The sequence below is a fragment of the Aythya ferina genome (genome assembly GCF_964211825.1).
Source record: "Aythya ferina genome assembly, chromosome: 4".
Taxonomy (NCBI): Eukaryota; Metazoa; Chordata; class Aves; order Anseriformes; family Anatidae; genus Aythya; species Aythya ferina.
Genome location: NC_140300.1, coordinates 57,971,197 through 57,993,862, shown reverse-complemented (window position 1 = coordinate 57,993,862; position 22,666 = coordinate 57,971,197). Strand labels below are relative to the sequence as shown.

At 35.7% G+C, this 22,666-nt stretch overlaps 1 protein-coding gene across 8 annotated transcripts in view; it reads left to right on the top strand.

The window, feature by feature from the left end:
- The window catches only part of FAT1 (FAT atypical cadherin 1), a 108,569-nt gene that overhangs the window by 48,489 nt on the left and 37,414 nt on the right, over nt 1–22,666 (top strand). For all 8 annotated transcript variants that reach the window (XR_014692969.1, XM_084518953.1, XM_084518955.1 and 5 more), the window contains exons 4-7: nt 8,384–8,445; nt 11,969–12,298; nt 12,822–13,032; nt 17,266–17,405. Coding sequence is in view for 7 of the 8 variants with exons in the window: in XM_084518953.1 (XP_084375079.1) it covers nt 8,384–8,445; nt 11,969–12,298; nt 12,822–13,032; nt 17,266–17,405 (743 nt within the window). In the remaining variant the exon portion in view is untranslated. The remainder of the gene's footprint in view (nt 1–8,383; nt 8,446–11,968; nt 12,299–12,821; nt 13,033–17,265; nt 17,406–22,666) is intronic.

The following is a 22,666-nucleotide window of genomic DNA, read 5'->3' as shown; positions in this document are numbered from 1 at the left end:
TAGGGCTGATGGCAAGAGTATTTTTGCAAGGTCAGCAAAGAGATAACAAACTTACAGTTTTCTGTTGATAATAAGATCAAAGTTAATTCTATGGGAAATTTGTCATCACTGTTACTAGCTTCCTTTTAATAATTAAATTTAGGTTTAAGGTTCTTTTTTCACACAAATTTATTTTAAACAATTTTTATAATTTATTAAGTTGGTTTGTGTGTGTGTTTGTGTATGTGTTTGTGTGATTTTACCTTATACTGCTTATGACTTCCAATTTTTTTTTTAATCTTCTCAAGTACAAGAGAAACAACCTAAAAAAAGTATATGATTGCCAGTAAAAGCAGCTACTTACTAAATGCTCTCAAGTATTCATCTTTCGAGGTCCCTTCCAACCCCTTCAATTCTGTGATTCCATGATTCAGAATGATGAATATTAGACTTAGGTTAGTTTTTCCAGTGTAGCTATTGTGCATGGGGAAGGGTGTATGGGGGAGGAGGAAGTGGTGTGATTATTTATATAATTATATTATTCTCCAAACAGTTTTACTAGTTAAAAATAAAAAATAAAAAAATGCAGTGGTAGTTATACCATTATCTTAATAAATAAAGGCTGAACATAAAGTACTCCATGACTGTAAAGCTACACAGTTAATGTTATAGGATATGTTTTGAACAGTTTCCTATAATTATATGGTTACTAAACACAGATTTTATACTTCAGCTGAAGTATAGCTCAAATTCCACAATATTTATTGGATTAAATGACTTGGTTATTTACGTAAATCGTTTTTTCCTCTGTATACCATATGTTAATAATCTTTGGTGGGTTGTTTGTCTTTGCTCTCTGCTTGCAGTCACTAAAATGATTAATGAGCACTCTGATCAGCAAATTCCAGGTCTTTGTATCTGGATGCTGTTAAAATAGTTGAGGGAAGTGATTCTTAATAAGTGCAAGGTGCACATAGGAAGTTATACTTTGTAGTTGTACCTTTGAGTACTTTGAGTAATTAAATTGCCTGGCTACTGATTAACTTGAAATGTTGCCAGAGATCTAAGTAACTTACTTTTTGACCCTATATACAAAGCTTGCAGTCCCTCCTAGTAACATGTAACAAACTTATAAACACTGATGTAGTTGTACCTCAATAAATGGCTAATGTGCTGACACAAGCAAGCCCCTATGGTCTAGGCTTGTTATCCCTTATTTAATGCAGTCTTGGGCTGGGTGGAACCAAGATCTCAGTTATTCATTATGTTTCTTTCATAGAGTACTGTTCAAAGGGCAAGACGTTTATTCAACTGGGATAAGTGTGACAAAAATGATTTTTGTGTATGAAATCTAGAGTATATGCATCAGCATCTGAAATAGGAAAGAAGTAACTGCCTAAATAAAAGAAGGTGATCTGCAAAGCCAATGATGTCTGGACTCCTGTGAAGCATTTTAGCCCTTTAAGTCTCAACTTGACCTTGCTGCATGTGCACTGGGAATGGCTGCTGGCTTTTGCCTCATCAGCTGCAGGTGGGAAATGAAGACAGAAAAGCAGCTAAATGCTGAGAGACTGTGCTGGTTGAGTGCAATCATGCTATACTTAACAGAAAAGGAAAACTGATTTCAGCACAGTATACTACAGTAGCATCTCTGTTTTAATTTTTCTAAAGCTAGCTCTTTATAAGTGGTGAAACCCTTTTCTGTAAAATAATCAAATCATGCATGAATCAGGTTCATACATGAAGTGGAAAACTATTCCTTAAGCCCCCAAAGTAGATTTAAACTACCTAGAAAAGTCTGCTAAGCACCAGAGTAGAAGGAGAAACCTGGGCTTTCAGTCTCAAATTTGTCTCATTTTTATACTTACCAGTCTTTTGTTAAAATAATAGAAATGATTACTTTTAAATGCTTCACTTGAGCAGAAAAGGTATTTCCAACCATTTAGCACTTTTAAGTGGTATAGCTAGTTTCTTTTGGGACTGTATGCTTATAATCATATTTTCAGCATTTGAAAATTATTGGTGATGGTTTTGTCAGTGGTTTTATTGAGAGCTGTTAAGGCACTTAGGTCAAGGAAGAGTTTGAAAAGCAAGTCAAATTGCTAAGGAACAATCTTCAGGGCCATGTAATAAAAGAAAAAAGTACCATTTCTTCATGGTATGCTCTCTCTAGTATGATAGTTGATTAAGTTGTTCATTTTTTTTTTTTTTTTTCTGCTCAGCAGCCTGCATTCATAGTGATATGTTACAAAGTCTCACTGTCTAGCTTGAAATCATCTATATATGACTGGTGGGACATGGACTTTTAAATTTTAGCAGCTGCAAAGCTGAAATCTGATCTAAAATCCCTCTTCTATTGCTTTCCATTGACTTATTTTTATTAACCTGTTTATTTACTTCACTTGTGAAGAAATGTTTGGCTTACGTAGAAGACAAGGTTTGACTGTAGTCTTGCCAAAAGTATATCTGAACATAGTATCAATAAAGAATTTATTTAGAAAGGAAGTATGAACCTTTTTTGATGGTCACTGTAAAGTAAATTAAGTGCAAATCATAATTAATTTGAAATCGGTTGAAAGAAAGAAGACTGGGGGAGGGAGGGGGAAACACACTTGTTTTTCCATGGCCATGATGAAACAGTCATGGATTATTAATCATTTTATCCATTCTTTCAGAAAATGTTGAAATACCAAAAGCAGTTCCAAACATCCTAAGAGGTCTTCCTGACAGTGGGACTTGAAGTTCAGTGTATTCATTTATCAGAGAAGTCTAGGATGTGACTTGATCACATTGAGTACTTTAATGAGGAGGAAACTACTGATCCCATACCTAAGGGCACAACAGCCTTTTTTTTTCTTGAAGAGATGTAATTGGTTATCACTGTACAGAGAATGTATCCTGTAATTGACCCGGTATGTTAGGGTTGTGTTATGCAGTAGTCAAAACTAGGTTATCATTAGAGCCACATGTAAATTTAAAATCCATACTTAAATTCTTACACTGATCGATATTTTTAGACATTGTAAAGAAAATTCCAAGATAATAGTTTTTAATATTCATTAGTAATTCACCATTTTGGAACTCAAACTGGGGGAATGGAAGTGTAAATAATTAAACTGTTCTAGAGCTTTAAATTGAGTTGTACTAAAACAGTCTATAAAAAAAAACATTTCTGCAGACTGGTTATGGTTTGCATTCAGCAGGGAAGACAAAAATCTCGTCAACAAAATGTAACTGTAAAATTATGACTACCCCTTATCAGATTTAATTCCAGTGTCTTGTGTCTGTTGTTGATAAAAATGTTATATCTGCTTTCCATTTCCTTAAACCTTCAGTGCCAATGCATTCAAAGATCAAAAAAGCTGTATTTATTTTTGTATACTACAGTTCAAATACCGTTACACTGCATTCAAACCAAACCAATCAGCTCCAACTCACTGGAAGCAACTAGCAGACTTGGCACCTGGTTTAGTCTTTTGGATTGTGGGGTTTAGGGTTTTGGCTATTAGCCAAACTCCCACCCAGCTGCTCACTCCAGTGGGATGCAGGAGAAACTAGGAAAACCGGAAACAAAGAAGGCTCATTCATCGTGATAAAGACAGGAGGATTGCTTACTGACTGCCATCGCTCCCAGGCTGACTCAACCTGAGGGAAATTAACTTCATTCATTCTCAATCAAAATAGATTCCAATAGAACCACTGAGATGATCCATGTGGCTAATAGAGTGGCGTTACTATTTTTATCATGGTGCCTACCTACTGTCCTAGAATTTTTTAAAAGAGTTTGCCATTTCAGTATTGATTGGAGTTGTTGTTGAGGTGTTATTTTTTCAGATATGGGACTGAGATGCAGAGGTAATGGGATGTAACTAGGCACTGAGATGAAAACATGTGGGATAGAATAAATCCCTACTAATGTCAGCTCCCTTGTGCTATTTTCTTGTAGCAGTTTTCTTAATATTTATGCAATTCAATGCTGTACTTGCATTTTTGTCTGCTTAATATTGTTTGAAGTGAACAACTGAAATAAATTGTATTTGGATACAGTTGTAACTGTTTTGATTTTGCAGTAGACCTCATAGTAGATATCCCCCGAATGTAAACTCTAAGGAGGAAGGAAGGAGGAACAATACAATTGTTTGTTACCTTGTGTGGGGTTTTTTGTTGTTGTTTTTCTCAAGGATGTTTACAATTAGTTTCAATTCATTACAGTACTTTTCCATCTAGTGAGGCATAACAGCTGTGGTTTTATCCAAAGACTCTAAATTATACAGCTGCTGTTATGAAAATGTTACTGGTGAGGTGAGTTTTAAAACATTACTGAATGCAAAGATTGAACTAATTTTCTAAAGGCACCATTTTCTCATCATTAGCTTAGAAATGTTTGTTATAAACTTGTGTTTTCCCAAGGATGGCTGACCTATATTGACTTACTGTGCACTGATTCCCAGGTGGAATAACAGTGATGGAAATTACTGGAGCTGATAGTTCCTGTTGTGTTCTGGGGAGGACAAGAGGGGAGAAGTGTGCAATAAGAGGGCACAGAAGGAAAACAGGAAAATATGACTGCAAAACAATGCTCTGTGAGTCAGTTTTGCTTCAAAAAGGAATGCGTTGTCACAGTGCTCTTTCAAACACACTCTGTCATTTCTCTCATTCAGCAGTGAACAGATTCTCCACACCATGTAGTAAGGATCTCCAAAGTGATTATGTTACACACTTCTTCAGAAATTAATTAAAAATCATCTTTCATTGTCACTTCTGTGCTTTGCAGCATTGGTAGCTAGGTAGCCAGGGCTCATCACAACCCCAGACTAGCAGCAGAAGGGTAAAACATTTGCTCTAACACAATACACTGCTGTGAGTTTAAGGACAGTGGTTTGGCTTTCCTGTAATGGTGCCTTCTTTTATGTATTTAAGATGAATATCTAAAAATATTTTATTAGAACTGAGAAGCATCACCATGGATGGAAGATGCAGGAGTTGGCTTAGCTAGAGGTTTGCAGCAGTTTTGGCAATAGAGGCAGTTGATCAGACAATGATGAATATAGTCTAGTGAAAGTGAGGTGCAAGTTTCACAGGACTAGCATGATGGGGACAAGGATCACTTTGCTGAATGTTTGTTGGGCAGGAGAATAGGAACAGAGTTAGGCTGGAATTGAGGGCCATTTAATGGTCAGGTGGGGATTTAGTGTATGCAGAAGTGTGGATATTCATTTATGTGTGTAAAGGTAGGGCAATGAGATCTCCAAACTGTTACAGGAAAGAGGGGGGACTCGATCTAAAAACTTTGAGAATGTTAACTCAGTAGAAAGAGCAGACTGTTGGCTCCTGTCATGGGGAGCTGATTTACAGTAAGTCCAAAGATTCTCTCCAACCATCTTAATGAGCAGTCAGAAAAGCCATAGTGCTTGGATTAGGAATGCTGGACTTTACCATCCTGGCTGTAATTCTGAAATGCTCTAACAACAAATTAAATCTATCAGTGCAGCACTGGGTGTTTAGAATGTACAAAAGCTTGAGGGGAAAAAAAGAAAAAAAAAAAGGGAAAATCTCAGTGTTTGCTATAATCAAACCCTTTATAATGTTAAACTGTTGTGAAACAAACCTCACTCAAGCTAATGTTTCACTTAGGAAAGTGGCTAGCAGTAAAGGGTTAAATGCAAAGAATGTCATGCATGTGTATGTGATTCTAAATCCAGAAGTGTTACATTTCCTTTGTTGGCACTAGTTTCTGCTGAATTTACAGGATATATATGGTGAAGACTAAGCCCTTCTGTTAATGGTCTGAAGTGTTTTAACAGCAGTGTGGCATGCTTGGTTGAAAAGGTTGGAAGATTTAACAGATCAAAGCATTATACATTTTGTTCATACTGTATACTTATCTATCTGCTTACCTTTTTGAGTTCTACTGAGCAGCTTCATTAAGAAAAAATATATATGGAACTAGCTTTTCTTTAACAAACTACTGTATGTAGAATAGCGGAACAAGATGGAATTCTTTTTTGGAGTGCTTGCAGCAAAGGGTTTGTGTTTGTTGTTTTTTTTTCCCCCCCCCAAAGTATTAGCTAGCATTTATTAGCAGTGGTTCCAGTCTTCCAGTCCTTATGGCTCCACTGGGGAAAAAGTGGGTAGGAAACTGCTGAAAGATGCTGTCTTTCTACTCTCATGTGCGCAGTTCTCTACTTGCTGCTGCCATGAGAGATGGAATCTAATATTGTGCAGAGGGTGCAGAATGAATATGGGAAGTGTATTCAGAAAAACACAAGCATAATGAGTTGTTTCTACTGGAATTTCTTTATTCTTGGTCTTTTAGAGACACCCCCCCCCCCAACCCAGCTATTCAATAGCTAACTCATTGAGTGGCTGTGCTGAAACTTACCATTCTCCCTTGCAACTCCAATGAGCCTCAGGGGATTAATGCTTCATGGGAGGGCTTGTGATGGCTTTCTCCAGAGGTATTTGATGGAAGGGAGTGGTTAGGAGAGCCTGTGTTTCTTCAAGTCTCCTACAAGTCCCTTTGCTCAATGGAAGTAGATGAGGCATCTGCTTGGCCATTTGTTCATTTCCAATTAATGGTTCTGTGCAGCTCCTCATAGAGCCTGTGAAAAAGAAGTGGTGTGGTTTGGCCAGCCTCACCAGGAAATAAGAAGAAAGCTTTGTTTAGAGTATGTGACAGTAAATATTTCCAGTTGTCATTGTTCACAGCTCTGTAATCTCTGTGGGAAGATGTTACCTCAAGGACATTAATACTTTGACACATACTTTCCTCCCTCCCTCCTAAATTCATAGTACTACCACAACAGTTCCCCCCCCCCCCCCTTTTTTTTTTCATTCACACTTTTCTTGGAATTAAGGGCAATTATTTCATAATACTGAAAATAGATACCACAAGGATAGCATACAAATCTTCTGTGTTGCAAAAGTATAAAAAGGTGAAGTAGAAGATGATAGAAATTTGGTCAGAATACTAGGTGTATGATAGATTTGATAAAATGGCAAGTCAAATTGCTTGAAAAACAGGGGGCAGATATGGCCATAATTGAATGGTTGTTCTTTGAACTATTTTTTGAAGAACAGTTGAACCTTTGACAGCTGTAATATTGTGTTATATGTTTTGTTCATATTATTTAGTACAGGCTGTCTGTTTTGTTGGAATATGTAGACTACAATTCTGTTTTGACATAAGCATTGGATAGCTATGCACAGATGGTGTAAAATTCTGTTTCTGTTGGCCTTTCTCTTTTAAGTGAAATTGAAATATTTATTGATGTTGCTGTTCTTAATTATATGCTCAGTTTTTATCAGCTGTGAGACAACTGCTTGAGTCAGGCAGAACTAGTGCTGCACCTGAGCTAATGAGCATGTTTTTTCTGGGAACTGAACCCAAATACTGTTGTTAGCTCGGTTTCTTTGCCACACAAAAGCCATTAAACTGTTTGCAGGTACAAGTTGGCCCCACAAACTGCCATCAGTGTGTTCACTTGGCACTTAGCCTGAGCTAGTAAATCCCAGCTTGGCTTTACACAGAGTTCTGTCTTGTATATTTGAATGCCTGGCACATTTAACCCCCACCATGGGCAAGCCATTCAGCTATAACTGAAAGTTGACTGAGTTTACTTTTCATGAAACTCAGTAGCTAAAATTTTGAGCCTGCTATTAGGGAGCATTGTATAGCTTAGTTCCTTTTGTGTTTAGATCTTATTCATTTTTCACCCTGAATTCTTTGACTTTCCTCATTTAAAGCAAAAAATATCATACCTTCCTAATATTGCATCAAATTTGTATCAAACTCTTGCAACAATATCTAACGTCTTGCACCAAAAACTCATCCTTCTTCTGTGTTACTGCCAGCAGCACTACTGTTTGAGTCTTCATCTCTGCTAAATCAAGCCATCAGGTGTGTCCACATGCACACATACTCAAATTGCTGTTTCACACTATTAGTGCATCTCTTCAGGTCATCCTTACTCTGTTATTGTTGGTAAAAATAAATACAAGCAGATGTTTCCACTGAAGTGATTATTCAAATTATTTATGTAGTATGTGTAATCATTCTTTGAATAAGGTATATGAACACCCTTTGAAAAAAGACTTATTGTGAGAGAAATACATAAATTCCTGCTGTCAGAAACAAGACATGGATGGGTCAGAAAGTAGAACCGCATCTGTTGTCTTAAGGACTACTACAGCTTAGCTTTCAAATAACAAAGAATATTTTCACAGACCTTAAGGACTGGAAACCCCTCAACCATTCCTTTAATGAAAGCTAAGTGCTGCAAAAATGGAAGGGACCACCAAAGAAGAAATTGAGATTGGATATATTGGTGACTACAGGTTTAACATAACCCCCATCCAGATTATTTTCTTAGAGGATCTGATGAATTATTCTTTTATGTTACAGGTCTAATTACAACCACATCTAGAAAACTAGATCGAGAGCAGCAGGGAGAACACATATTGGAGGTAAATAATTTCTTTCATTCTCTGAAAAACAGTGACTACAAGTTAATTATTCTTTTACGGAAAGTTAAGTATGCCATACTTGATTACCATATGAAGAACTTAGATAATTGGATTTCAGAAGTAATTTGTGTCTGTGTTATATTGCAATGCACAAAGCTATGCATTAAAACAGTGTGTTGGGACTTTTTATTAAGAATTAAGATACAAATAAAGGGTATTTTTTTGTTTTTATATCAGTAAGCCAAGATCTTATTTCAAACAGTACAAAGACATGATTGTTAGAAAGAGCACTGTGATTCTTTTTTCTCCTCTATTGAAACAGTCAGTGTTACCCTACTGAATATAGACCTCTGAAAGATACACAGATTTTTCTTTTTTTTTCAACATTGAGAATACAAACAGATTAAGTAGACTTTTTTTTTTTTTATAACTTATTCATCAGTCACTTAAATAGATCTGTTGACAATGTGCATGACAGATTCTAAGAAGATGACATTTGTGACACAATTCTTTTATTTAGCTACTTTTGATTGATCATCTGGAATTTATGCAATAGATACTCTCCTTCTCTGTCAAAGAACTTGGAAGAAAATGTAGACAACTGTGAGTTTGCCAGTTTCCTGTTACTGTCATGTAATGTGATGGCATTGCCCTTCACCAGCAACTTAATATTCACAGTGATTTTAACATTGTACCTAAGATCTGGAACCATTATTACACACTCCATCTGGATGATAGGCAAAGGACTGCAATATGAGTCACCAAAACAAGCTTTAAAACTTATCTGGTTTTTCTCCAGAATTGTCGGAGCAAATCTGGACTTACTCAGTACTTGTATACCTGTAGAAAGGTTTTCTGATAGAAATATAAGCATAAAAACTGCATAGATTTGTTGGAGAATGTAAACCTCGTTAACATGAACTATTCTTTTGCAAAACTCTGGAGTACAGAGAGTCCTCTTGGGTCTTTTCAATCCCTTAGGCACATTGGAAGCTGGATTAAAATGATTTCTTAACATGATTTTAACTTCTATACCAGAATTGGAATGAATTCTTTTCACTTAAGTAGCAATAGGGTGGGATTTCCTCTAAAGTGTGTAGTAGTAATAGAAGCTAAGTGAATTAACTGGCTAAGCTAGAAGTAATAGAAAAGTGAATTAACTGGCAAGTGCTGTTTAGTACTAGACACGTTATTCTTGTAAATTGTAAAACCACTATATTATTCTCTTTTAAATTGCCTCCTGAAATCTGCTTGTGTAAGTTTCCAAAAGCAATTCCTGTCACTTATATCTTATTTCTGTGACCCATTGCTATGTATATTGATTTTAAAATTGGTATCTAATGACTTTTGCTCCTATGCATATTGTATTGGCTTTTCTGTTGGACTTACACATTAAATAAAATGAGCTGTGAATCATTCTCTGACCCCAAAGCCACGTGGCACAGTATGGCTTTGAATGCATATAACTTATCCCTAGAACAGGCTGGCTATCTCCAAGTTGCCTGTTGAGAGTGGTGCCTGAATTCGGTGAATTCCTGACTGTACCTAGGCAATGTTTGCGAGAGTGCTATTTGATCTGGACAAAAGCTTGTCAGAGGTCGTACTAGCAGTGTAAAGGTATGGACAGTTGTCCACTAACACTCATGCTTGAATTTTGGATCCTGCTTGGTGTCATGCTGTGAACACAATAAGATCAAAGCCCTGCCTTTTGATATTGCAATACAAAAAATAATAAATAAATAGATAAATGAACTGAGCTAATTATTCCAAGATGACATGTACAGAACTCAGGCTGTTCTAAGGTTACAGTATCCCACAGTGGTACATAAATACTCATGCTTTCACCATTCTCCATAAAGATAGCAGATTAAGCTGCTTGTGCTCTAGTTTGGAATGTTGGTTATTGCCTGATGGTATTGTTTATAATTCTTCATTCTTTCTTCAGTTTGAATCCCAGCTGGTTAATAAAGTTGTAAATAAAAGTCTGCAAAATATCCAGTGCAAAAGTCCTGAACTATGGTGTGATAGTGACAGGCACTATGGCCCAAAGTAGCAGTTTTCCCATTTGTTAGTTTTATGTTGACACCTTTGAAAATAGATTGGAAAGAAATCCAGAAATGCACAGAATGGTGGGCAATGTTGTCAGCCACTCAAGCCAAGTGCTGTGCATCTGGCTAATTAATTGAGCATTGAAATGTTGACCAGATGGGTTGGTGAGTTTATTCCTTGTTTGCTATTAAAATTGATCTTGGATTGCACTCCTGCTTATATAGTAGTAATTACTATGCCCCATTCTTTTATTCCCAATTTGTAACTATTTTCTGAGTTCCAATTTGATGGATTATTTTTCATGCTATTATTTTAGATCAGCTTCATGCCATTCTCTCATATCTTAGCATTCTTTTTGTTTTATCGGTAATGTCTTCAAAACTCAGGTTGCCATTAAATCAAACTTCATTTTCTTTAAATTTGCCATTTTTCTTCTTGGCTCAAAATTAAGCAATAATGGAGCAATATTAATTTTATGTTAACAGACAAGTTATTCTGTACCCCATGATGCACATATTTAACTCCTTATTAGCCAATAATTATAGCAATTAATTATTAGCAATTATATTATTGGACAATAATATATTACTCAATAAGGGGTTAAATAGTAAAAGGTAAAGTAATAAGGTAAGATTGCTATATATGATATGTTTTCATATCAGTTTGGTCCATTTCCATCTTTTTCTATGTTTTCTGATTTCAAATTAACAGAATTCTTAATTTTGCTGTATTTTTGTTCAATATGCATACATCAATAACATCATATCAGTGCTTGCAGAAGATTCCTTATTCATTTCCTGGCATTTTTATTAGAAAATTTGACTATTGCTCGAAGAACAGATTTCATTTCATTTCCCAATTCAGTTAGGCTACAGTAATAGATTGTTATGTGTATTGCTTTAAAAGGCTATTTTTTAAGCTTCTTTCAAACAAGATAGTGATTTTATGTCTTAAAATATAGTTTTTTAATGCATAGGCCTGTCAAATTCTGAAAATTATAGTATTATAAATTGCATCTTGGAGATGTAAAATCAAATGATTAAATTGAAATGTTGTAAGGAAACACTAGGCTGAAATTACGTTAACATATTATTATTACAGTGAAACTGTTATTAAAGATACTATACTTGTGTGCTGTTCCTGAACTCAAAAATTTAATATTTCCTCCACAGTGCTGCAAAACAGTAGAATAGATTTAATATATATCTATGCTGCAAAATAGCAGAATGTATTTAATATATATCAACTCCTTCGTGCCGTACATAAAGCATGATAATGTTAAGATAGTAGCTGAGTAACTCTTTGTAGTTCTTTTTCTAAGTATTTACCATTACAGCTTTATTCAACAGTCTTTATGTAACTGAAGTTAGAGAATTACTTTGCAGTCATAGGAAAATCTGATTTTAAAAGAGCGTTGTCAGAAAGACCATAGTTGAATTGAACACTAACTGTATCTTTTTTTAATAAAAAACAGGTAACAGTAACAGATAATGGTATTCCTGCAAAATCAACAGTTGCACGAGTGATTGTGAAGGTTTTAGATGAGAATGACAATAAGCCTCAATTTTTGCAAAAGTTCTACAAAATCAGGCTTCCAGAGCGCGGTAAGCCAGAACGAGAAAGAACTGCTAGGAGAGAGCCAATCTATCGAGTTATTGCTGCAGATAAAGATGAAGGCCCCAATGCGGAGATCTCTTACAGCATTGAAGATGGTGATGAACATGGCAAATTCTTCATTGAGCCTAAAACTGGAGTGGTTTCATCCAAAAAGTTTTCTGCAGCGAGGGAATATGATATCCTTTCCGTGAGTCAAAATCTCATATATCATGAATATGTGAAATATTCTTTTATCTGTATTCTCATCACATTTTATTCAGTAGCTGGCAGATGAGTTACTGCAGTATCTGGAGGAAGGAAAGCATCAACAAATCGAGAAGTATTGCTTTGTGGGTTGGTACTGTTTTTTAAAGGATGCTTTCAGATGCTTGTATTGAGCAAGTGAATCAAGAAGCTACAGTTCTTTTCCAGAACTTGACGGATAATGAACAGAATAAGGGAGCATAAACAATCACATTGACTCTCTTTCAGGAAGAAAGTGAAATAAAAGTGAATTTATGGTAACAGTTTATGCTACTGTCAGGTGCTACATTTTTTTTCTCCATTTGCTCCCCAACTAATGAGGGGCAAGTAGCACTCTGAGAGACACTTAGCCATTCTGGATAAATCTCACACAAACAAACATGCCTGGAGCTTATTATTACTTTTCCATTTATGTGACATAATGATTTATATGACTCTGTAGCTTAAAAGTTGTGTCTGTTTCACAGATTAAAGCTGTAGATAATGGTCGTCCACAAAAATCATCAACTACACGGCTTCACATAGAATGGATTCCAAAGCCTGTCCCACCCACAGAGCCCATTTATTTTGAGGAAGCATTTTTTTCTTTTACGGTGATGGAAAGCGACCCAGTTGCTCACATGATTGGCGTAATAGCTGTTGAACCTCTTGGAACACCACTTTGGTTTGACATAACGGGTAAGGATGCCTTAAGGGCTTTTATTATTAGAAACAAATGCATGGAGTCTGAGATACTGGAGGGCTCATTGCAGCTTGGTTTCTTAACCACTCTTCTAAGTAATGCAGTTTTGGCATTCTTCAGCAGTAGATATTTTTTCCTGTAGGATTTATTTTGTTGTAAATCAAAACGACTGTTTTTATCAATGCCACTATATATCAAAAAATAAAATTGCATTGCAAAATATTTGCTGTGTTGCAGTTTTGTAAATGACTTATGAATATTGTGTCAGTAAAATTAAAACAAATCAAATCAATCTTAAAAGTTATATGATAGGGAAAGAAATAAAATGCCACTTTTCTGCAAATAGGGATAGTACACCCAAAGAGAGATTACACTGTTCACACTGATTTCTTTTCCTCTGGGCTGCCCCTCAATCTGCTGCTGTCCTCTGATTCAGTACTAAAAGGAAAGCTCGTGTGCTACTAACCCCAGCAAACTTTTTCTTTACATATTCTTCCTGTTATAACATGCTTTAATCTCTGCCATTGGAAGTGGAATTCTAGTCAGTAATATGACTATACATAGATGCTCTGGTGACAAAATTAATAGTACTTTTTTAATTTTAGACTAACTCATTAAACCACTGAGTACCAGGAATACAGAGAGTGTTCACTGTATAACTGATACTAAAAACAAGTTCTGACCTGTGTTACATTTCAGGATCAAGTTGAACATCAGAGCCTTGTTTCAGGAGAGGTATCTGTAGTAAACTGTTTCTGGTCTTAAGATAGCCCTGTAAGATTCAGATTTTCCACCACATTCACGAGAGAGATAAGGGACCTTAGTTACAACTAAACATTTTATCCATGGTTATGGAGTGAAGTTGTCCTTAGCTGTTGGGGCGAACTTTTTAAAAAATCACTTCTTACAAATCTAATCAATTTAAAGATCTTTTCTATTGGTACTTTTGTTTTAGGGGATTCTGAGAACGGCAGCAGTTAAAGACAACGTTTGTAAAACTGATAAGTGTAGCATGAATATAGAAATGCCAAATATTTGAAGGTGTTCTCAGAAAACATTCAAGCACTCACTAGTACAGAGAACTATTTCCTGAATGCATGCTACATATGTGAACAGCATGTGACAGTACTGATAAAATTGCCAATGTATTAAATAGTTCCACAGAGTTTTTGTTCGATTCCTTTGAATCTATTCCAGGGGAAAAGAATAGTTTTTGTCCGAACAGATCAGAGTCAAATAAAAAGAGTTTGCTTTTAGACAAGTAGTGGGGAAAGAGATCTGTAAAACTTGGTAAAGGAAATAAAGGGTTCAAAGATGCCTCCTTGTATTCTTGTAGGGGCAAAGCTATTTTCATTAGAGGTATTTTGAAACTGAGACAGTTCTTTTACTGTTCTCCCAGACATGCATCCACATAGACATAGGAACAGAAAATCAGAAAATATAAAAACAGCTTAAGTGAGCCAAGATGGAATATGAGGAGAAGGCTCCAATTCAGACAGGGTCATCCAGTCAACAAACAAGAACATCTGTAGACCAGATAGAGACCATTAAAGGAAAGGTGAAGAAAGGGATGTTGTCAGAAAGAGGTGAGTGGTTCACAGAGATGAAGGACAGTAAACAGAAGAGGACTCAGATATCCTTTATCCCAGTCTTTAGAGTTTCTACCGAGTAAACCAATAGCATTTTCTGGGGTCTAATTAGCAGAATTTGTTAACTAGACTAGAGATGCATTTTTCTAATCTTTTTAGTTTGTTTCAACTGTTGTGCACTCTGAGTAGTGTGTACAAATGAATAGAATTCTGATGATAGTGTTATTTTGAATTGTTGCTTCAAAGCATGTAGCATAGTTTTAATATTTACAGCATTTTTATTTTGTGCTTAACAGAGTAAACAGATGGTATTTTTAAAAAGACAAATGCAGAAAACTCCAAAGGGGAAAGAACAGGACTTGTCCACAAACTGTAGAAAATGAAATTTTTCTGATTGTTTTCTTAGTGAAAGTGTTTTTGGAAAGTTTGATATATGACCATGTTGATGAGTTATCAGCTACTTTTGTAGACTATCACTTTACTGCCCTCTTTTACTGTTTCTAATAGCATGAATTAATTTGATTGACAGCTTTCCTTTGTGTTCTGTGCTTGCTTTCCATGCTTTCTTTCTTTTTGGCTGAGCCAGGAGACAAGCTTGCTAGTGAAGTATTTTACATCTTTCAGATGGCTTGTGACCTGAACTGTACAGCAGAAGGTATCTGCTGAGATCACATAATTTATTACCAGATTATGAGATCTGAAATGAAAGCGTACATTTATAAAATATTTATTTTATTAACCCTTCGGAAATCAAAGTGCTCACAGTTGCATTTGTGACAGGTTCGTTTTTGTTTTGTTTTGTCATCATTACATTTATACTGCATCAATTCATAGCTTCCAGTTTTGGTTTTAACCAAAACTGTTGCTGTTACACTTTCAGTGTACCAGATGCAGAAGTTTGGGTTGAGTTCTGCTTCAGCGGATTACTACTACCACCACTACTGTAAAAAATTAGGGAATGTCTTTGTGATTCCCTTGAAAAGGGAAGAAAATAAAGTTGGTTAGAAGAGCTTGTCCTTGTATCAGGGAAACTAAATGAAAAGGTTAATTCACCCTGTTCTTCCCTTATAATGGAGATTACTCCATTGAGATACTGAATTCTACTTTCCTAGCCATCTGAGAAATTGGTATCACATACCAGCTATAAAAAGTTAGACTCATTTTCTGAAGTTAACATCTTGCACAAAGCCAAAGTATTTTTTTTTCATGTAAACCTGCTCAAAACAAAGATGCTATGTTTCATGCTATTCAGTTGATATCTGTTCATGTCAATCAGAGCCACTAAGAGAAACTGGCTTTCAGTGAAACTAAAAAAAAAAAAAAGTCATTATGTTTGTCATTAATTGTTACCAACTATCTTAAATCCAGTGAAGCAGAATCCAGTCCATCTTTCCCAACCTGATATGTCTGTCATGCAGTGGAACCTTCTAAAGGTGAAATCCTTTTACATGTGAATGGGGGCCCATTTCAGTATTTACTGTTCTTTCTTAGATTAAGTATGAATTTGCAACCTTGGGAACTTTACCCACTCGCTTCTAGCCTTGGTTTTTCTTAAAAGACATTCCATGATTTACAAAACATAGCATGTAAAAACTATTTAAAAAATAATAAATAAACAGAGTATGCAGAACTTATCTGAATCCTATCTTTGTAAAATGCAATTAGAAAAACAAATGTACATAATCAGGAGAAATTGGTTTGCCATATCTAGCACTGGCGTGACCAAAATAAAAATTGGCTCGTCCATTTTAGGCAGTTTATTGAGAGGCCTAAAGCAATTGAAGGTAAATGGCAATATTTATCATTGTTAAAAATATTTGGACATCATGGACATTGTATTCTCACAATGGTCTGCTCAGAATGGCTTGATGATGATGATCAATTAAATGTTTAAATGACTAAGTGTAGCTATTGATCCGCATGGTTATTTAACTATATTTCAAAGGGAAATTTGAAAGTTAGGCAAAGGAAGATAATTTGCTTCAGAAAAACAGCGTGGGCATTGGTCATTTAAACATTTAGCACTCATCTGAAATCCTACTTCAGTAAGGAGGGGTTAGGTAATGAGTTCTTCAGATACTCTGCATTGACCTGAGTATCCTTTGGAGGTATTGGAGCTTTTTCAACCTTATCTATATTCATGTATGAGTATAGTAATTTATACTCTGATTCAAGAGATATAAATTTGACAGTATTTCTGATTTGGGGTTTTCATTTATTTCAATACAAAGTATGTTTTTCACTATTTATCCTGAATGTCTGCTCATAAAATAAACTATCACAATTCACCTGGTAATTCTTAGTTTCCCACTATTTGGAATCCTAAAATTCTGATTAAAAAATAGAGAATCCTGTCTAAAAATCTATCCTACTAAAATAGACATATGTCATAGACAGTAGAATAGACAAATCAGTTTTGTCCAAAATTAGTCAGTTTCAAATATTTTAAGTAGCACCATACTGCATTACCAGGAAAAAGAAAAGAAAAAAAAAAAAAAAGGATTTAAAATAAATGTGTATATAAGTACATGTGTATATAGTTCCACCTTCATTAAGCATCTGAAGAAAGAACATGACCATAACATGAAACAATGATGCTGTGTTTTATGAACTTCTCTCTCTCCTCATTTCCTGAACAAGGTGGCAACTATGACAGTCGATTTGATGTGGACAAGGGCACTGGAACTATCATTGTTGCTAGACCTCTTGATGCAGAACAGAAATCAAATTACAACTTGACGGTGGAGGCAACAGATGGAACCAGATCTATCAGCACTCAGGTAATGGACTTAATGAAGAAGTGTTTGTAGAAGGAGGAATATGGAGCTGCGTGGGGAGAGAGAGTTTCCTTTTCTATGTAATTTTTTTTTTCATTCTGAACAATTAATATGCTTTATAATAAATTAGGTATTTTGTCTAAAACAGAAGTGGATTATGATATTCATAGAGCTGTGGCATTTGGCAGTCCAGGAAGGTGTATTTTATTATGCTGTAGTTTGAGTTGGCAGCTTTTAACTTATATCATGTTTCTACATTAGCTAAGAAAATGAAAGTAGAAACAAAGCCTTTCAATGCATGATTTACTCAAAAGAAAAGGGTTAATACTTCTTATTTGAGTTATCCCCTCTTTATCCTACTCCTCCCAAAGCACCACATTATATGATTACTTACAATGGTCTTTAAAATCCAGGGTAAGTTTTTATATTTTTTTTCCAAGGTCTGTGGCTGGCAAATGGTACAGTAACCAATGACTGTTTTTTGAAACTGAGTTTCTCCTTCTGCATGGTGTGCGTTATAGAAATGAGGTTTAGGTGATAGCATCATTGTATATCCTCCTGAGTAGTATTGTTTACCTTCAGTAGAGGTAGAGATAGCTGCTTTCTGGACAGTGTTTGGCAATATATGACAAGTCACATTTCTTTAATTTCTTTGCTAAAACTCCATGGCAGTAGCAAGTGTTTGCAGTCAGGTTAATAGAAAGTTATCTGTAAGGCAGAAGTATTTTGTGACACTAGTGGAAACAGCTCATAGTAAAGGGAGCTGTGATGTATTATCCCTCCTGTTTCTCCCATCTAGCTTCTTCCCCCAGCACCCAACCTGATTATAGTTGGAAATAAGGTTTACCTGAGGTTGGTGTGAATGGAGCTGTAAGCATGGAGGAGCTCTCCTTTTCTTCCAGATGGAGAAGAAAGGTTTTAGTTACTGCATTAAAACTGTTGGATAAAGATGGTGATATATTTGTGTTATCTGTAATTGGGTTACCTCTCAGTTACAGAGCTCAAAGAGCAATAAACATGTTGGTACTCTTATGTACATAGAAATCTGTGTTATGAACGTAATTTCTTGTTCAACTTTTGTATGATATGTATGTTCTTCTGTTGTTTTACCCTGTGTCTTATATGTCATCTTCCCCCTTCCAGCCAGAGCAAAAAATAGCTTGTCAACATTTAGGATTTGAAACAGGGTCTTTATTGAGATGACTGCATTTGATAGGTCAAATATACTAAATTCTGTAGTTGAAGAGTACAAGAATAGCAGTTTTGTTCGAGAGCTTGCTTTTACTTTAATGGTGACGATTATGAGTGATATGGTAATCCACAAATCTCCAAATATGACAACAGGTCCCTCAGTAGAGCTTGAATTAGTAAAGGATGAATTTATGGTCTCAATGACAGCAGATATTCTATCCACGCTGTTGCTTATATGTAGCTGAATACATAGCAAGCATCCTGAGCTGTCACATTTGAACCATAATCTTTTTTTGTCTCCTGAAACAACCAAGAATTGGAAGGTCACAGAAATACTTTAATCCTCACCCCTTCTCTTCTCTGGGTTATGTGATTCATTTAGTTTTTCTCAGAAGTGCACCCTGTAGCTTTTGTCCAATTTCTTTAAATGAAACTGTTGTTTTAGCATTTTGTAAAGCTGGTTGAACATTATAACCATTTGCCACAACAACCTTCTGCAGAAGAGTTAGAATACTAGTCTTGAATTTGAAGTCCTTTTATTTCTGATAGCTTTTAGTATGACTTTCATTTGTGTCTCTACTTTCCTCTCTCCGCTACAGTTGGCAAGAAGAGAGGTTGTGGTTTCTGTTGCAAGAGCACAGAAACTTCCTTGTCATTATCATCCTTTTTCCTCTGCCTGTGGGAAAAGGACAAGTTACACTGTTGCTGTTTGAGTCTCATGATACTGTGGTATACAGATTGAGAAGCATGGATTAGTGCAAACTCTGTTGGTGCATGTACAGACTCCTGATTTCAACAGATTCCCTTATCTCTCCCCATAACTCCTGATTTTCTTATCTCTTCCGTAACTCAGCCCACCCAAATGGACTGATCTGTTAACATAGCCCTCAGCATTGTAGTTTAGAAGATGCATTTCAGGAATGAGGCTTAACTTCAGAGAAATAAAAAATGTTAATGTGAAATCAAAGTTGAAGGTGTTATTTATGGCTACCAGCATGTACAATCCATTACTTGCTGCTGAAATAATCCTGGTTAAATTTTGAATATTGATGTTGTTTTGGATCCTCGTAAGAGCTGATAAACAGTTAATAAGGAGTGACAGACACAAAAACTGAATACTGAGTGCATACATTAGTAACAGCAATAAGCTGTGTGCAGCTTTTAGCTTACAAAGTAAACATTTGAAATACAGTAAACAATTTAACAGGCCTTGATTAACAGCATACTAAGTAATTTTATAATTCAACTTGAAAAAGCTAACGACATTTTCAAGATATTGGGAAGGAGGACGAGACACACGAAACATCGATCTCATTGTGTACAAGTAGTGTATTGAATCTGACTTTAAACTAGAAGGCTTTTGCTGGCCTTGGGCCCTTAACATCTGTAGAGCATTTGACTCTTTCAGGACTTCAGTTAAATAGCTTTTTTGAAAAATACAGCAGCCGTAGGCGTGGAGGCTATTAGAATTTTGTGCACATCTAAATGCCAAATGCATGATGCAAAATAAGGACAAGCAAATTCCAGGCCTACAGTAGTGGTGTTTGACAAATGATATTAGAGATGACTAGGAAGGATTATAATTTGAAAAGCAAATCAGTGTACTAAGGTTTTCAGATTATTATGTTTTGGTCTTAAATAGAAAAGGTTATTCACAAGATACGAGAAGCAATATATGAACTATTGAAAACAAATAAATAAAAGTCCTGTTTTGAGCTATGCTACTTCCAGTCCTTGCTATGACTATCAATTCTTTTCATGAGAAGTAACACTTGAAATGGTGTAAAGCTAATTGCGGCATTTTACCTATTGCTGTACTTTGCAGAATATTTAATGTTGCTTTGTGCAAAATTTATATGGACATTATGCTTTGGGGTTGACTTAGGAATGAAGGATAGAATGTTCTTCATTGATTAAATGTGCATTTTTGCTTGTGATCACCACTCTGCTCCACAGAAGCATAAAGGAAACAGAATGCATTTTTATCATCTCTGGATAATAAAACTTTTTGTTTATGAACATGAATATAAACATGTCAAAGTAACTATAATATTATTATGAATGAAGAGAGGAGATTTAAAACTCAACAAGAATTCAGCAAATGAAAAATTAGTTTAAAACAATCCAAAAGAACATCATTTTTAAACATTACACAATGTGTTTTGCCAGTGACACATATCCACTCTATAACATACTAAAAATCAATGCATTCCTATGCAAATTTCAGTTTCACCTGCTATTTAAGTAATTCATTTCAAGTCCTTCCCCTAAGTAATCCTGGTTTGCTTTGTTCTCTTTCTGTATCATCAGACTGTATTGTTCTCTGAGAGATCTGTGAGGAGAGAAAAATTGTGCAATCCAGTCCTTACATAGCCCTGCAGAGTCAGTCAAGTCTCTTCAGTTCCACACTGCTTCATTTCGGAGATCACATTATGGTCTATTAATGTCAAACTTTTCTATTGTGTGCCTCTTCACAAAGAAACTTCTTTCTTAAGTGATAATACTCATATAATTAATTTGAATCTTTAAATAATTTCATTGAAAATTTGCAGAATTGTCTTTTATTATACATTTTACTTTAGAGTAGCACAAACTCTTCATGTAGTTACTTTGTTCTCAAGCACACAAACCCATCTCATAGTGTGTGGGTCTTTAATAACTGAGAGTGCAATTTTACTTTTGTCTTCTGTTGCCTCATATTTAATGTGAAGGCCTTAACAGTTTACATGACAATTTGGTCTTTTCACGTTTGAGAGGAAATTGCACATCTAGCATCTGTCACTTAGCATCATCAAGAATATCTGTCTTGAAAGCAGGGTTTCCTTAGTCTATTAGTTCTTAGACCAAGACTTTAGATTGGAGGGAAGTCCTGGAGCTCATCTAGTTAGCCTAGTGGCTCAAAGCAGAGCAAGCTGTAAAGTTGGATCAAGTTGTTCAAGGACTTGTCCAGCTCTGAGCACCTGAGATGACAGGACTTCCACCTCTTTATAGAATTATTCCTGTTGGAAAAGACCTCTAAGATCATCTAGTCCAACCTTTAGCCTAATACTGACAAGTCCACCACTAAACCATGTTTCTAATTTCTATATCTGCACATTTCTTGAAGACCTCCAGGGATGGTGACTCAACCACTTCCCTTGGCAGCCTGTTCTAATGCCACATAACCCTTGCAGTAAAGAAATTTATCTTAATATCCAACCTAAAGCTTATCTTCTTTGGAGATGTTTTTATGTCAGTGTTAGGCAACCCTTCTTGAAAATAAATTTTTATTTTTATCTTATGTCTACTTGTAATTTCCCTTATTGAAGCTTGTCACTGTTGCTTCTTGTTCTTTCACTGTGCACCTCTGAGAAGTTTGAATTTTAACAGCATTTAACTGTTTTCTTTTCAGTTTGTCAAGATCCGTTTTGCTCAGCAGGGCTCAAAACTATAGTGGATCTACAGTCCCACAAGCAAGTGCTAAGTAGAGGGGAGTAATTCCTTTCCCCCTGCCAGCTGATCCCCTTATTCAAGCAGCCCAGCATGTGGTTAGCCTTCCTTACTGCAAGAGTGCACTTGGATTCATGTTACGCTTGTCCATCAGATAGGCATAAAGTAACAAATCAGTGAGTGAGAAATGAATCCTAAAGTGTGTAGATAAAAGACCTTTCCAGCCGAGTCAAACATGAACTCTGAATTTTAGGTGCATTTAAAATGATTACACTTATAGATCAGATTGTTTTTGCAGTTGTGTTTACCAGTATTCAGAAAAGCTGCATGCCTGAGCAAGTAATTTGACAAGTAATTTGAATACCTGAGCAAGCCACTCATGACGACTGAGTCATTGTGTTAATTCCTTAGCAATATGTCTGTTAATAATACAATTAGTTGGCATCACAGTCACTACATTTCAGGTATTTCATTTAGTACTTTGCAAAATTTTTTGGGTGCCGTGTTCTAGAAATTCTGTTTTCCTGCACTGGTTTTGTGTAGTTCCAGCAGCACGAATGGCCACGTCTTCCACTCTGCAGATTGATCTAACACAGTTGCTCTGGAGTTGCATTCCCCCTCACCACCAAGTTTTACCATAGTTT